General features: G+C 40.7%; 1 protein-coding gene across 15 annotated transcripts in view; it reads right to left on the reverse strand.

The window, feature by feature from the left end:
• MCF2L (MCF.2 cell line derived transforming sequence like) overlaps positions 1–14,783 on the reverse strand; it is a 161,170-nt gene that overhangs the window by 94,805 nt on the left and 51,582 nt on the right. Inside the window, exon 1 of one of the 15 annotated variants that reach the window (XM_080577112.1) lies at positions 7,502–8,789. The exons of 11 other annotated variants lie outside the window; for them this stretch is intronic. In XM_080577112.1, the coding sequence (XP_080433238.1) occupies positions 7,502–7,622 (121 nt within the window). In that variant the 5' untranslated portion in view covers positions 7,623–8,789. Of the gene's footprint in view, positions 1–7,501; positions 8,790–14,783 lie in introns of those variants that run through there. 3 more of the 15 variants (XM_080577098.1, XM_080577101.1, XM_080577102.1) reach the window with 3 other exon arrangements.

Below are 14,783 nucleotides of genomic sequence, written 5' to 3' on the forward strand. Positions count from 1 at the left end.
AAAGCCAAAGGACACATTTGAAGAAGTTCTTCAAGTAGCCTCTGACGTATACCCATATGAACTGTATGTCACATATTGTGTAGGCTTCTAAAGTGATTTCTCAGAGAAATCAAACAAAAGATAAATTCATTTAGAGAATTACTCATGAAAATACTCTGATGAAAATAATAAGATTGGACTGAGTCTGCATGCTGACAACATTGCAAGTGGAAAAATGAGATTTTTCCACCTGCGGATAAAAAGAGGTAAGAAGAAGTTCCTACAGAAGATTCCTGTAGGCTCCTTCGCTCTTTGAAGCTCCCATTTGTTCTTCGGCCTCTCTCCAAAAGGAATGAATTAACCTATCCAACAGCCCTGTCACTCACTGAAATGGTGTGCAACTCTCATTCTCAATGATACCAAAGACTGCTGACAGATACTGAAGAAGAATAAGTAAACGGGAAAACTAACATTATCAGTAGGCTTTGTCCATTAATTTTAGAAAAAACACCAACTGACAAGATTTGGGAAGGTTTCATGCCAGATTCAAGTCAAAGTGCAAGAAACAGAAGTTGTATGTGAGGTTGCATTAACCGCTGACTAAAATAGAATCTGTGGGATTTTTTTTTCAAAGATCACTGAACAAGAAACGAAACACAAAAGTTGTGTTGATCTTCACTTCCTGCTTTGGGAGAAGACATAGCAGTTCTGAAATTGGAAAAAAAAAAAAAAAAGGATTACTTCAAATCAGGAAGTGCTGGAAATCCTACAATAAACCTTGATCCTTTTAACTTAGCTTGCTTTACCAAGAGGCCATGTATGTTCAATCTTTCCAAGTTTTATTCACCTTTGAGGTTAATTTGATGATCATGTAGGATTTTGCTAAGCACTAGAAATGTACACAGTAAAAGGAAGTAGTACAGACCATCTTATTATGCATGACTTTAGTCTAGCTAAACATTGCAACAACACATGAGATTGCAAATGTCTTGAAAGAACAATGACGAAGATAAAGGGAATAAATAAAATTACATCCTGGCTCCAGGACTGGTTCTGCCCAGAGAGTAAACATCTTATTGTTGACAATTCTCCATCCAGAAAAGCAAAAATATGCTGTAAAAATAGGAAGACACTTTTGTTCCAAATTATTGAAGTATCTCTGCTTATTCATCAGGGAAACAGTAAGTAATTTTTTCCATTATTGCATTATTTTTGCAAATCTCCTTTCCTCATAAAGACATAAGCTCTTCAGCAGCCATGAAAGTGGTAAAAGTGTAACTTTCTCCTAACTCATCCCATATATAAAATACCATATACGCTAGCGCCTCTAATTAAATGGGCATTTAAAACTGCACTAATGTTCAGCAATACATTTTTTCCCTATTTCAAGAGCTGCACACAGTCAGATTTTGTTTTCTGACGATTCGTTTTACATGAATTGACTCCCTGAATATCACATAACAGCTCTTAGGAAAGGTCTTCTTGTAAGAGGACTCATAGATAGCTTAAATCTTAGTAAACAGAGACAAAGAGAAAAACATAGGCAGAGGTTGGGAAGGTCCAAGGAGCAAGGGTACACTCTTGAGGAGTTCAGAGTCAGTGGATCAACTGGAAGAGGTGTCTATCAGCAAGTTCTTGTATTGCCTCTAATGACATGTGCATACATGTGTGTGCACACGTGTGTCTCACACTTTTTTGTGTGAAATCTTCAGGTTACATCCATAAATACAATACTAATTTTAAAAGACTAATTGGAAAGACAAAAAGAGAGCTGATGCAGCTACCACAGAATTTATATTCCTTACACAGGGAGGAAAGCTTTCCAAAGAAATGACAACTTTTTTATCTTTTCTACAAGTTTAAAAGACGCTTTCTTGGAGTATTTCATTGACTTGTAGGACAAGAATTGCCACGTATAAATAGCATATGACCTATTAACACAATGACTATTTTGCATCGTTTTTCTTGGAGGATTCATCACCAGGAGGAATGTGGTGGCCTGTACATCACTGTCCCAGAGTCTACATATTCCTTCATCATTATGTGCACAATTAGAAAAGCAACATCTTTTTGCCTACAAATTGAGTAAGGCACCAAGAATTTTAAAATATTAACTTTTATAATATCATAATTTGTAATATTATACTTTTTTGTTATTTAAAAATGAATTCAAATAGCTTTTTCACACAAGAAACAGGAAACAGTAAGATTTAGAGACCTTAAGTGCGACTATTCTCAGGAATATGCTGATAATGTCATCCAGTCTAAATATTTGTACTTACTATTACAGCATGCATCTTATCGTGACTGTAAATTCCACCCCTCGAATCATGCATTTCCTTATAAAGATTTTAAAATAAGAAAAACACTAAATTCAAAAATTCAAGAAAAAAAGATAAAAAATGAGGCTGGGGTCCCTCAGGTTTATGGGACAAGTCAATACAGACACCTGAGCGGAGGAAGAAAAACATTTTGCCAATGTTGCTGAATTGGTATCTCTGAAACAATAACAATCTCTTTATCTGAAAACATATATTGAGCTGATTCCAGCAGCATAAACTGCCCTACAAAATTTTGTGACGATGTTCTGAAATTGATTTCTGAGGAAAGAAGCAGATCTCTTTTGATGGACATACTGCTTGGGAGGTTTTCTGACTTTGGAAGGATATCAGTTGTGACAGTGTTTTTGCTGATATGCTCACTTTTCACTGGGTAATTTGGCTGAGCCCAATAAATCATTTCATTTAAGCATTCCACAGAAATTAAATGTTAGCAAGTTTTGGGGGGTGCTATTTGAGAGGACAAAGTTCAACAAAAAGTTTACATGAAAATTGAGATCATAAATTAAATTTTACTTGCTTTGGGAAAGGGCATTTAAAATTTAGGCGCTATTAGACTTTTCCAAATATGTGGAACAAAATTTATTTTCAGGAAGTAATGAGATAGCAAAATTTATACTGGTAACTCTTGAAATGCATATGTTTTTCTGGCACATACAAAACACGTAGTTCAAGATGCTTCCAAGAACACAGATCCCAGTCACACACCTTACACACCCCTGACTTGGCAGACTGCACAGTCTGTTGACATTTAGAAGATCTAGGCGATATTATAAAGTTAACCCAACTTACCCTGTGCCACATAATCCAACCAGGAACACCATTCGGAGAAAAAATAGTAGCTCTTCATTTCTGCTACAGAAATTCCTCTTTGATTCATCACAAGAGAAGAGCATCAGAGAAGTGTCCACCTTCCCCTTCTTCTGCTCAGAACAAACCACCCCCAGAATGTAAGAGCTTTCATATTAACTGAACTTTGTTCTATAAATGCAACAGGTGGCCCAAGATGACTTTACAAATATATTTTCCTCCAGTAGCACCATTGTACCTGTAATTATCTGTTTAATTATAGTGCTCTCCTCTTATGTCCCCACCCCGAATATTTGCAGACTGCTGATATACCCAGTGTCTGATACAGTATATCCAGGCTATAGGCTCAAGCCCTAAGCATATTTTCACTCATGTTAGGCTTTAAGAAGGCAAAGCAAAACTGTCTTTCACTAAGACATTCATAACACCATCTGGAATGAGTTGTATTGAATTGCTCCCTAGTTTTAATATTTCTGTGCAGTTTATCACTTTTCCTCTGGGTTCACACTCAAGTCTCTTCTCCAACTTTTTGCTGGACAAAGTACAAGGGCATTTCCAGCAGGTAATGGAAGATTCAAGCATGTGAACTCCACATCTCAAATAAATCCTTTTTCAACACATTTATCCAGCCAGCAAATGAAGGTGTGAACATAGCAACAGCAAACACAGCCTTACAAGCCTGGGCCTATCTGGCATGGGGACTAACAGTAATAAAGTTGTAGTGGCAGACTTTAACACTGACCAGAAATCTCGGTGTTTACACAGGTTCCAGGCACGCTTTGGCTACGTTGAAGCCTTCAGGTACCAAAGTATGCCTGCCCCCACTGTATTCATACATTCAGTCTGGCATATGTTCAGAATGACATTTCCTGCTTCTGTGCATTATGCTATCCTGCCTGTAAACTACAGACCACATACTCTCCCCACACCAGAAAGACCAACACCCTACAGAAATACTCATGTGACTCCGGAAAGTGATGCACTACACATCTCCATCCCCTCAGCTGACACAGAAGATGCAAGAATGTTCTTCCCCTAGACTCCTCTTTGTGATTTGTGATGGATTACCCAGGTTTTCTCTTAACTCTCTTTAACTACACAAGTCTATAAGTATTAGATACCCGAGTTATGGCACTGCCTCACTGCACTTTGTCGCAGAACTTCTTTGGACTGGATTGGAAGGACCCTGGGACATGGGGACCTCGTCTCTTCTTTCATTCATTACACACCTAGAGTGTACATGTGAAAGCAAACGACTACAGAGCTTCAGTCATCTTCATCAGAAAACCAACCTGAAGCCAGTGTGAAAAGCTGCAGACTACAGGATGTCTCCAAAGATAACCTCTGTCCATGCTAACCACAGCACAGACTGAAGGTGGATGTCTCTGGAGTCCCCACTCGGCAGACTTGTTTTACAGCTTTTGGCTCAAGCTGGCCTTCTGTTCCTAATAACTTCGAGAACGAGTGAGAATATGAACAGTCTGAGAGGATGCTCTGTTAGCACCACCCCATTGCAATGGGCTGTGGCAGGCCAGCACCCTGGAATACCTCCCCTCCTGAGGGGTGACAGGTGTCCCCACAGGAGACTGCTTGAAGCCCTGTGTTTCCAGGGCTGACGTCCTCCACAAACTCTACAACCGCTGTCCCACCCTCCTGCGGAAGATGTTCAGTCAGGGATGGATGCCGAGACCATGATACCCTCCTGTCTAATGTTGAGTCCCGGCCATATGAGCCTGGGCCCTGCCTGCAGAGGCACCGTATGGTGCTCAGTCCCAAACTTCTGTGGTCCAGGAGCAAGCTTCACTGGAGTAAGGGCTCAGCCAAGGCAGGGGGATAAAGGCAGTACAGCCAGCCTGGGGAAAGAGACACCTGCAGAGAGCAGCGGACTGAGGATTAGGCCAAGGAGGATGGACCCAAACCTCCATGAGCTGCAAGTAAATAAAATTGTCTTTGTTAAAATTAAAGCAGAGGCAGATCTGATGAAGAATAAAGACACTGGAAGCCAGCACAGCCTCCCTCATCAAGGTAAATGAGGTCACAATCTATGAACCATGATATTTACTGTTCATATAAAGAATTCTCTCTATATTATTTTTTTTTAACATGGGGGTAGAAGGCTGAAGTAGCAGGGAGCAAAGCTACTCTCAGCAGTTTCCAGAGATGCTAATATGAAAACACAGCCCTGCGAGGCACGGGTCAACAGGACTGAGCAGCTTAATTTTGTCACAAGAAAAGAGAAGCATACATCAGGAGATTCACAGACTCACATTAGTACATTTACTTAGGAAATAAATGCTTGCCAAAATTTTAACTTCACCCAGCACAGCTACGGGATAGGACTGCTCCCAGGCTAGGACCTCTCCTTTTCCAGTCTAAAACCTTGATCTACATTTGGTGTACCTTTTGGTCTGAAACTGCCACTGAAGGCTAATTAAAGTCTGCCACCAGGAAGGCAGGAAGACTCTTATCAGTGCAAAAGGCCATAAAATGGCTTTGACCAAAACAATAGACTAATTCTTACTGTATATGTAAAGTTAACATTAGAACCATCTAATTGCTTTTCTACTGTCAACATAAAATGGGTAACAGGAAGGAGAGGAAACAGAGTTTTTGCATACTTGAAGACTTCAAAAAGAAGACTGCAGCACAATCAAAAGGAGCTTTGGAATAATAATACAGATGGGTGGGAGAGAAGAGTGTTTCTTCCCACAGAAACATTCAGTTTTCTGACTGTACACATCTATATATAGAGAAAGGAACCTCCAAGTAAGAGATGATTGTATAGCATTACAAAATTTGTATTAGGGATCTGAAACTGAAGGAAAGTAGGCTAAAATGAGGACTGTTTATATTAGAACATGTTCAATACATTAAACCCATGCAGTCAAAGCTTTGCCAATACTTGGGTTTAACATTCACAAATGGCCAGCAGTGACCACTTCTATGGCTACATTTTGAATTTGACTACAGTGTGATTATGAGCGTGTGATGGTTGAATCCTAAATAAAGGTAAGGCTAAAATTTGATGAGGTCTTGATTTGCTCTGTTTTGTAACATTGCATCCCATGTATTTAAAATATGGCTGAATTTTTCCCATGAAGAATTATTACTAGCAATATTATGATTACTAGCAATTAACATAAAACCTTTTTCTGGTCTGACTTGAATGGGATTAATTGTTAAAACTTGATGATTTAAAAGTTGGCACTCGTATGAAATCTTGGCCTTAAGAATGCCCAGTCAGGAAAAGTGAAATCTTTGCATTTCAGAAGTTACCAAAGGCTCAGTGAGCACAGCACAAAAGAAGGTGTGAGCAAAAAGAACCACCACAGAGGCATTTTTTCTCTTTCCAATTTGTCCCCAAGGATACGTGTCAACATGAGGGAAAGGAATATTGGAAAGCCTTGAAAAATTTATACTTACTATAGAGGTTGCTGAGCTTATTTTTACTTCAAATCCATATGCTCCAAATTAGTTTAAAAACAAGCAGGAAAAAAATCTTTTTTTCTTTTTTCTTTTCTTTTCTTTTTTTTTTTTAAACTATAATATCTCACTGTGCATATAAAACCAAGAAAGGATCCACTAATTATTGAAAAATCTGCTTCAGCTTATCTCAGCCAGTCAGGGCTAACCTATCTTAGGGGAAGAAAAAAATAAAAACGTTTAGCTTTACTAAACACAAATATTATATAATTTTCGCTTATACTAATATATGATTATACCACATACTGTATGAAGCAAGACTTTAAGATTGACTAAATGGTTGCAAGTCCTAAATTTAGTACATCACACTCAAAGATCAGAGGCTTCCTGAGCTTTTGAGTACAGTTAAAACATTTTTTTGGGGGTGTAGTTACTTGTTTTTTAAGAGTGAAGCACTCAGTGAAGTTCTTCTAGAGTACTGAAGGGGGGGTGGTGTAAAGCATTCAAATCTCTGTTAGGTACTATCGTATACCTGGAACTGCAAGGAACAACAAAACTGCATGCACATATAATGTTTTTCTCCTGTAAGCACTGGTGATAGAGAGTAATCACTACCTATGAGTAATAACTAATATGGATAAAGATTTATATTTTCTTAACTATAACAAATACTGGATCCCTGCACAAGGATGCTTTGAGACACACACACACACACAAAAAAAAAAACACACCAAACCAAACCAAACCAAAACAACAACAACAACAAAAGCCCACCACCAACAAAAAAAAACACTAGTTCCTGCAAGAACCATAGGAGTTGTGAAAATCAGCAAGTCCAGCACTAGGCTGCTTACTGCTCATATGCACCTCACATGCTGCTTAAACTTAAGTGCAAACATTCTATGCATATGCAAATCACAATATACAATCACTTGTAAAAGTCACCTCACCAGAGCATATTTGGCGTGTGTTATTTCGTGAATGCCTTCTACTATGAAGGAACTGGACGAATCTGGGAAGGATCCTAAAGTGACTTTCATGTCCATCCTTTAAAAACCGGCGTTGTGACATGGATGCGTCTTCTTGTATCTTCACCGAGTTATTCACCAAAGGAAGAAAAAAAGCACCTCCTCAGAATTACACTCTTCTGACACAATGTGAGGCACTCTGATTTTGTTTTAAAATGCCAATGGAACACAAGATTTCTTTGTCAGATTCAAGCACTAATAAAAAAGGTTAAAAAAACAAAACAGATTTAAAGAACTGGAAGTAGGTGCAGTTCAGTTATTTGGATTAGACGTGCTTTTCCTCAGAAACCCATGCCTATTTTAACTACAAAGAAAAGAGAAGAATCACTTGTAGTTAATGAACAGAAAATGCCAAGGTAGTTTCTACACAAAGCTGCAAGATCCTCTCAGTTTCTGGCACACTTCACACAGCAGATAGATAGGACACCTTGCTACAGCTTACAGCCTATTTTCTTGTCTCTGGTGCGACTACTGTGAATAAAGGAGGCACAGCTCACATAAGCGGCTGGATTAGCAGATGAAACTTTCAAAAAGAGGACAGAACTGTCTGTTTCTCAATGTTTCATCCAAAACAACAGCTGTTTCCGCTGAGGAAAAGCCCCCTCAAAGCATCCAGCCCGTCAGCTCACACCAGCCGTGCGCAGCTCTCCAAAGCCACTTCTCATCCCCGGTAGCTGGCCCTACTGCTGGGGTCTTCACAGCCTTCTCATTACTGAGAGGGGAGGTTCAGTAGTCGCACAGAGACAGACGAGGTTTTGGTGAAGAAGGGCAGTTGAAGGTCTTTCGCCGAAGTCCACGTTTTGCTCGCAAGTTCACAAATCAGCGCTCAGATGGGCAGAAATCTCATGCTGGCGCTTGCTGCATTTCCTAGTTCTGTGTCTGAAGCGTCCCGTATCCCTCAGTGGCCTCCACTGTGCTTTATGCCAGCAAATTTAAAGCAAATACCATTGGCAATACGATGCTCTTAATTAGAAACTACTCTTCCGTTCATTTACCCTGAGTCAGACTCTCATCACCAAGCTCCTCTTCCTCTCCCCGAATTTGCTCAGAGGTGAGACTTAAAGGCTGGACCAGGTGATCTTAGAGCTCTTTTTCCACCTGAACGATTCGGTGATTCTATGAGACGTGAGCCCCTCAAAGGCCGAGCCTGTCTCCAGAATCTGCAGGCAGAAAGGTCTCACAAGAAAAGCTTGAATCTTCCTGGGAGTTAACAAACAACTAATAGGAAGGAAGGGAGGGGAAATGAATCCCAGGCTTTCTGAAAACACATCAGGAAACCCTACACTGTCTGTTCCCCCTGTCTCTTTCAATGCAGGAGAGAGGAAATTGATAATACTGCTTTACTTGGCAGTCACATTTTCCTCTCAATTCTGTTTAACTATGTCCTGTATGGCTCCAGATCTACCACAACCCCGTCCATACCATTGTGCACATCAAACTGAAGAAGTGTTCTGAAACATGGTTACCAACTCTCATTATTCTGAAAGCAAATTAAAACAGACAACCTTTACTTAAGTCACATGGAAGTAAATATTAATTAACTTATGAAACACTAGCCTGAATGTACCTGGCTAGCAAGGGATAAAATGCTTGACTTCTGATATGAAATCATAGGTAAATGTGTCATTCTTGAAATGCAATGATCAAGAGAGGTAGACAAGTAAATAAGAATTAATGCATTTCATGCAAATGTCACTTGTTTTCCAAATTCATTATAATAAGCAGATGGACCACCGCATAATGCAGCTGTGCTACTCATCCTGGATCAAAGGCCTGCCAAGCTCATTTAAGTAACAGAGGAATTAAAAGCTAGGAAGGAAGAAAGGAGGGGAACATCCCAGTGGTGGAAAACTACCATGATACACACAACCACTATATTACACGTTCAGTGTTCATGCAAAAGAGGATGGCACTGAAATAGGTGCGGCATCAATATAAGACAAAATCTCCCATTTTATGGGGTTGCTCTTCGCTTGGGGGCACGGTGAGACAGATGCAGTGAAACAATGACCCCCCCAGAGACACCACCACAACGTGCTCCTTGCTGCTGAGCTTCTGAGCGGAGGTGGTGGATGTGGCCTGGAGATGTGGCCTGTGCTGCAGGCTGCCAGCCAGCGGGACAGTCCTCCTGTCCGTCAGGCTACTCCTTCTTCGGGTTTTTGGGACACGGCATCCTCCTGATGGCAGCAACCGGTCCGACCGTGGACTGGAAGGTGGGTGAGACTGCTCATCACCTTCCCGCAGCAGAGCCACCAGCTAGAAAGGTGACTGTCCTGGTGGTGTGCTGTGACGCTAGTGGCACGCGGTGGCCATCTCACCAACAATTCGTGCAGAGGATTATTACAGCGAAGCAAAAAGACGCCATCCTTGCTTTCCTCGTGTACCTAAAGCACACGGAAGACTGATGACTTGAGTTGTAAAGTTGTTAAGTACACACAATCCAACTGAAAGCTACCCATTAGCTACATCCCCCTCCGTAAAACAAGCTTTTAATCTTCTTTCGAGCACTCAAATTTGTGCCTAGAAGCAACGAAATTAATCACAACAATGGCTGCGGTGGAGCACAATCAGAAGGAAACAGATGGTGTAATGCAGCGTTTTCCAAACAGCCACAGCCTCTATCTCCAGGAAAATAATCAGAATATTTTCCCTTGCCATCGGCATTACTACAACAAAAGCTCGTATTAGAAGGGTTTCTTCTCTGCTCTGTACAGCATCAGCAAACTACTTAGCAGTTTAAAGACGGTAGTATTCTTTGAGTATTACGTTGCAAATCTAAGCAGACTGCACCTATCTCTTCTTTCATGTCATGTAAACAGTAGCATTCAATGGGCGACGCCTCCGTGAACATCTTTAAATGACCACAAACAACTTGATGGAGTCAACAGAATCCTGGCAAAGAAACAGCTCTTGTTTTTCTCAAGCTCCATCTCTACGTCTGTTTTTGATTGCAGGTGCAGTGCTGCACATCCGCAGTAGAAGCAGCCACACTGAATTACGTCTGTATACTCTTTCCAGTTCTTCCTGGGAACTGTCACAATATTTTTGTCAATAAATTAACCTCAAGTTTTCTTGGGGATCATTAATTTAAGCTGCCACCACCTTGATCACTGCCAGATTCTTGTTCCTTTCATCTTTTTGTTTGTATAGGAGCCTTATCTTTAGGGAACATCTCAAATGCCTTAATGTGATTTTCCCCTGGATCCCAACAAGTATTTACAGACCCTTCCTTACATCCTGGCATTAAGTGCCAAGCTCTGAAATGTTCATGTTAGAGGACCAAGTATCCCTCCTAGCAGTACAGTGCAGGAGGCGCTGGCAGCAGAATCAACACTGCATTAGCACACAAATTTATGGTCCTGTGTTTCTTCTGCTCCTTAAAACAAGCTAATTGTCAGACCTGCTGATAAGCCACTGCCACCAGTGTTGCCATTTCTCCTTAATTTTAAATCTCATTTTTCAGGGAAAAAATGGGCTAGAAAACATGGTGCCTACTACACCTTGTACTTCAAGATCTCACCGTGCAAACACTGTGCAGGAGTCCATCTATGAGATCCACACCTATAGTTTGTCCTGTCCTTTTTCCCTTGAGTTCCTGCAGAAAGCAGGTTCTGCAGAGAAACTTCACTATCAGAATTGCCATCACATCCCACTGCAATAATGGGATAAATAATAATGCAGAGGACTGCAAGAGAGATCTTGCCTGAAGAACGCAGAGACTGTAAAAATTATATGGGGAATTTGCATCTAACATATGCATACAGGGAGGTCTGAAATTACTAGTTCTTGGAAAAGTTTATGAAAAACAAGTAAAAGGGCACATACAAGCTAAATCTCACAGTCTTTTAAAAAAGTGCCATGTGTATCTTTCAGTATCAGTGCATTTTCAATAATAGTGGAAATTAAATGAGGGGGAAGAAAAGCACACCACAAGAGAGATCTGCTGTTCAGGTTTTTCTGCTTAAAGCATGCTCCATTACTTGTCTCTGCACACAAATGACACTTGTTTTGTTGAAAACAGAAGTACAAACAAAAATCTAAATTGGACTCATACTACATTATTGAACAAAATGATTGCTTTGTGCACATTAAAAAGATAACACAGAAGTTACTTCTAATCTGAAATGTAACCCGCTTTGTACAGTTGAACACCCTTACACTGTAACAAGGGAATACTGATTGTTATGATGCTTAGTTCTGAGCTTTCTTGTAGCCATACTTAAATGTCGAATTATGGCAAGTATTTTGCTTGTGTTGATTTTTTAAATTAAAAAGATGTTTATAAAAATTAATCCATGCCAGAGGCTAGCCACTAGGCTAAAATAGTGAAGTGTCATCCAGAGGCTGATTTTAAGCAAGAAAGAAATGGTAGCTGAGACTTCAAAGAGACAGAACTTGATATTTTTACATCCATAAATTCTACAGGGCTCTTGTAAAGGGAAAATGTTGAGAGAAAACCTGCCTGAAAACCTGAGAACTAAATCATCACTCTACAATGCCAAGGAGATTGAAATACAAGAAAAGAATGACTTTTCCTTTCTCGATGTGGATGAGATTAACATAAAGTTTAGGTACATCTTTGGCCTATTCTATTTTTATACCTGATAGAATTCAATAAGTGTTCTTAAATTTCACTTTTAGACTTGTCTACCAGAATACTCTCTCTAAGAAAAAGCTTAAATAGGGCTCCGGTAACGTAATCTAGAAAATCTGTGAAGTGAAATCACATTTAATAAAATACCATGACATACAAGTAGAAGCTGGACTGGGAAGAAAACTTAGAAATAGGTATTTATCAAAATATATCCAAGCAAACGTAAAAGCTATTTTAAACTCAGTATCTCCCAAAACCACAGATAGTGATAAACTTTCCCAATATTTTGACATTAACTTATTAAAGGTTAAGAGGTAAAAGAATTACTTGGTTTCACCAGAAATCTATAGGCAAAGCTTTAAGTAAGTTACATGGGCATATTAGATTAGTTTTCCAAGCTTAACCCTAATTGAACGTGTCTGCTCAGACACAAACCATGATTGTAACAAGCCTCAGCATCAGATTAATATAAGTTGATAGGGGCTGAGATAAATGGACCTCCTGCATTCTATTTATGCTTGCACATTATGCTGCTGAACTGCAGCTGCCAGTCTTTCTTCAAAACAATCTCTCAAAAAAGTTGAACTATTACCATAAAAGAAATCCTAAAATCAGTGAGGATCATTTTGTATCTTAAATGTAAAACAAGAAACAAAAACAACCTTCAGGACATAAAATGAGGGTTTCAATGTCCTGGAAGTGTTAATATTAGATGGTAAAGAAAACTATGAAGGCAGGTGAAGAAGAGGAACCCGCTTAGATTGGGATGCTCCCGCAAAATATTTCTGGAATTTCATTTCATTGTTTCTATTAATTTCATAAAATTAATACTATACAGGCCCATGATTTCAGCCACCCCTCCCATGTCCACCCTGCACCCAGTCCCCTGCTGCTGAGCCTGAGTACAGTGCAAGGGAGGGAGACAACTGAGGCAGGTGACAGAGAGGGAATTTCTGTGGCAAGAGGAGAAAGAAGCTGATGGGAGACCAAGAAGCCACTTTCATACCACTACACATCTTTGATGCCTGAAAACTATGGAGCCACAGGCAAGGGGCCGCTGCTGATATAAACCTGGTAAAATAACGGCAGAGAAAAGAAGTGGCTTAAAATGGTCAGTCAGACATAGCTTTATTGGCAATGTCCTGTAAAGATACAACAGTTTCAGGCATGTTGGCCACTCCCAGCACATACACCCTGAGACATGGTCATTCCCATCATATGCCAACTACATCTGTATAAATAATTACTGAACTGAGGGGGTGAGGGTAAGTAGTTGCCTTCACTACACAATCAGTTGTGCCAGTGGAAGCTTTGTTCAAAAACTACCTGCATCTGTGTATATACGTGTGTATATACATATATATATATATAGAAATGAATAGTAAACACAGTCAACAACATTGACTGGCCCTCCACGACACAGCTTTGTGCAGAACTGGCTGGAAACATAAAGCCAAAACTTGACGTTAAAATAATTTTTGTTTAAGAGTTCTTGAATTGTTTTCAAAAGAATGAGTTAGAGCTCAAAAGCTTTATCTTTTAACAACTACATACAGCAGGTACAGAGTACTTACTCACTGGGTTGATTTCCAGCAGAAGCAGTAAGAGATGGAAAGGAGGAGTTTGTATTGGTTTATGCCCTGGCCAGGTACGGCTCCTCTTCCCAGTCTGGTCTGACACATTTGAGATTAGTGATCAGCTCACCAACAAAACTTCACTTTCAGGACACTGCAAAACTGGATGGGTTACATGGGTGATTTTCAGAAGGTCTTTTCCTGAAGACAATACCTTTGACAACAACAAAATGCAGAATACGGTATCGGCTGCTGCTGGATCAATGCATCTGTAGTTCCTAGCAGGGGTGGACCCTGGCTACAGCTTCTTATGTTCATTGAATCATAGAAGCATTAAAGTTGGAAAAGACCTCCAAGATTATCTGGTCCGACCATCCCCCTACCACCAATGTCACCCACTAAACCATGTCCCTAAGCACCACGTCCAACCTTTCCTTGAACACCCCCAGGGACGGTGACTCCACCACTTCCCTGCGCAACCCGTCCCAGTGCCTGACTGCGCTTTCTGAGAAGAAATGTCTCCTTATTTCCTACCTGAACCTCCCCTGGCGCAACTTGAGGCCATTCCCTCTAGTCCTATCGCTAGTTACCTGTGAGAAGAGGCCGACCCCCAGCTCCCCACACCTTCCTTTTAGGTAGTTGCAGGGAGCAATAAGGTCTCCCCTGAGCCTCCTCTTCCCCAGACTAAACAACCCCAGCTCCCTCAGCTGCTCCTCATAGGACTTGTGTTCCAGACCCTTCACCAGCTTCGTAGCCCTTCTCTGGACATGCTCCAGGGCCTTGATGCCCTTCTTGTAGTGAGGGGCCCAAAACTGAACACAGCGCTCGAGGTGCGGCCTCACCAGAGTAGAGTACAGGGGTACAATCACCTCCCTGCTCCTGCTGGCTGCACTATTCCTGATACAAGCCAAGATGCTGTTGGCCTTCTTGGCCACCTGGACACACTGCTGGCTCATCTGCAGGTGAGCATCTGTCAGCTCCCCCAGATCCTTTTCCTCTGCACAGCTTTCCAGACACTCTCCCCCAAGCCTGTAGC

This window comes from Anser brachyrhynchus (genome assembly GCF_964034855.1).
Source record: "Anser brachyrhynchus genome assembly, chromosome: 1".
Taxonomy (NCBI): domain Eukaryota; kingdom Metazoa; phylum Chordata; class Aves; order Anseriformes; family Anatidae; genus Anser; species Anser brachyrhynchus.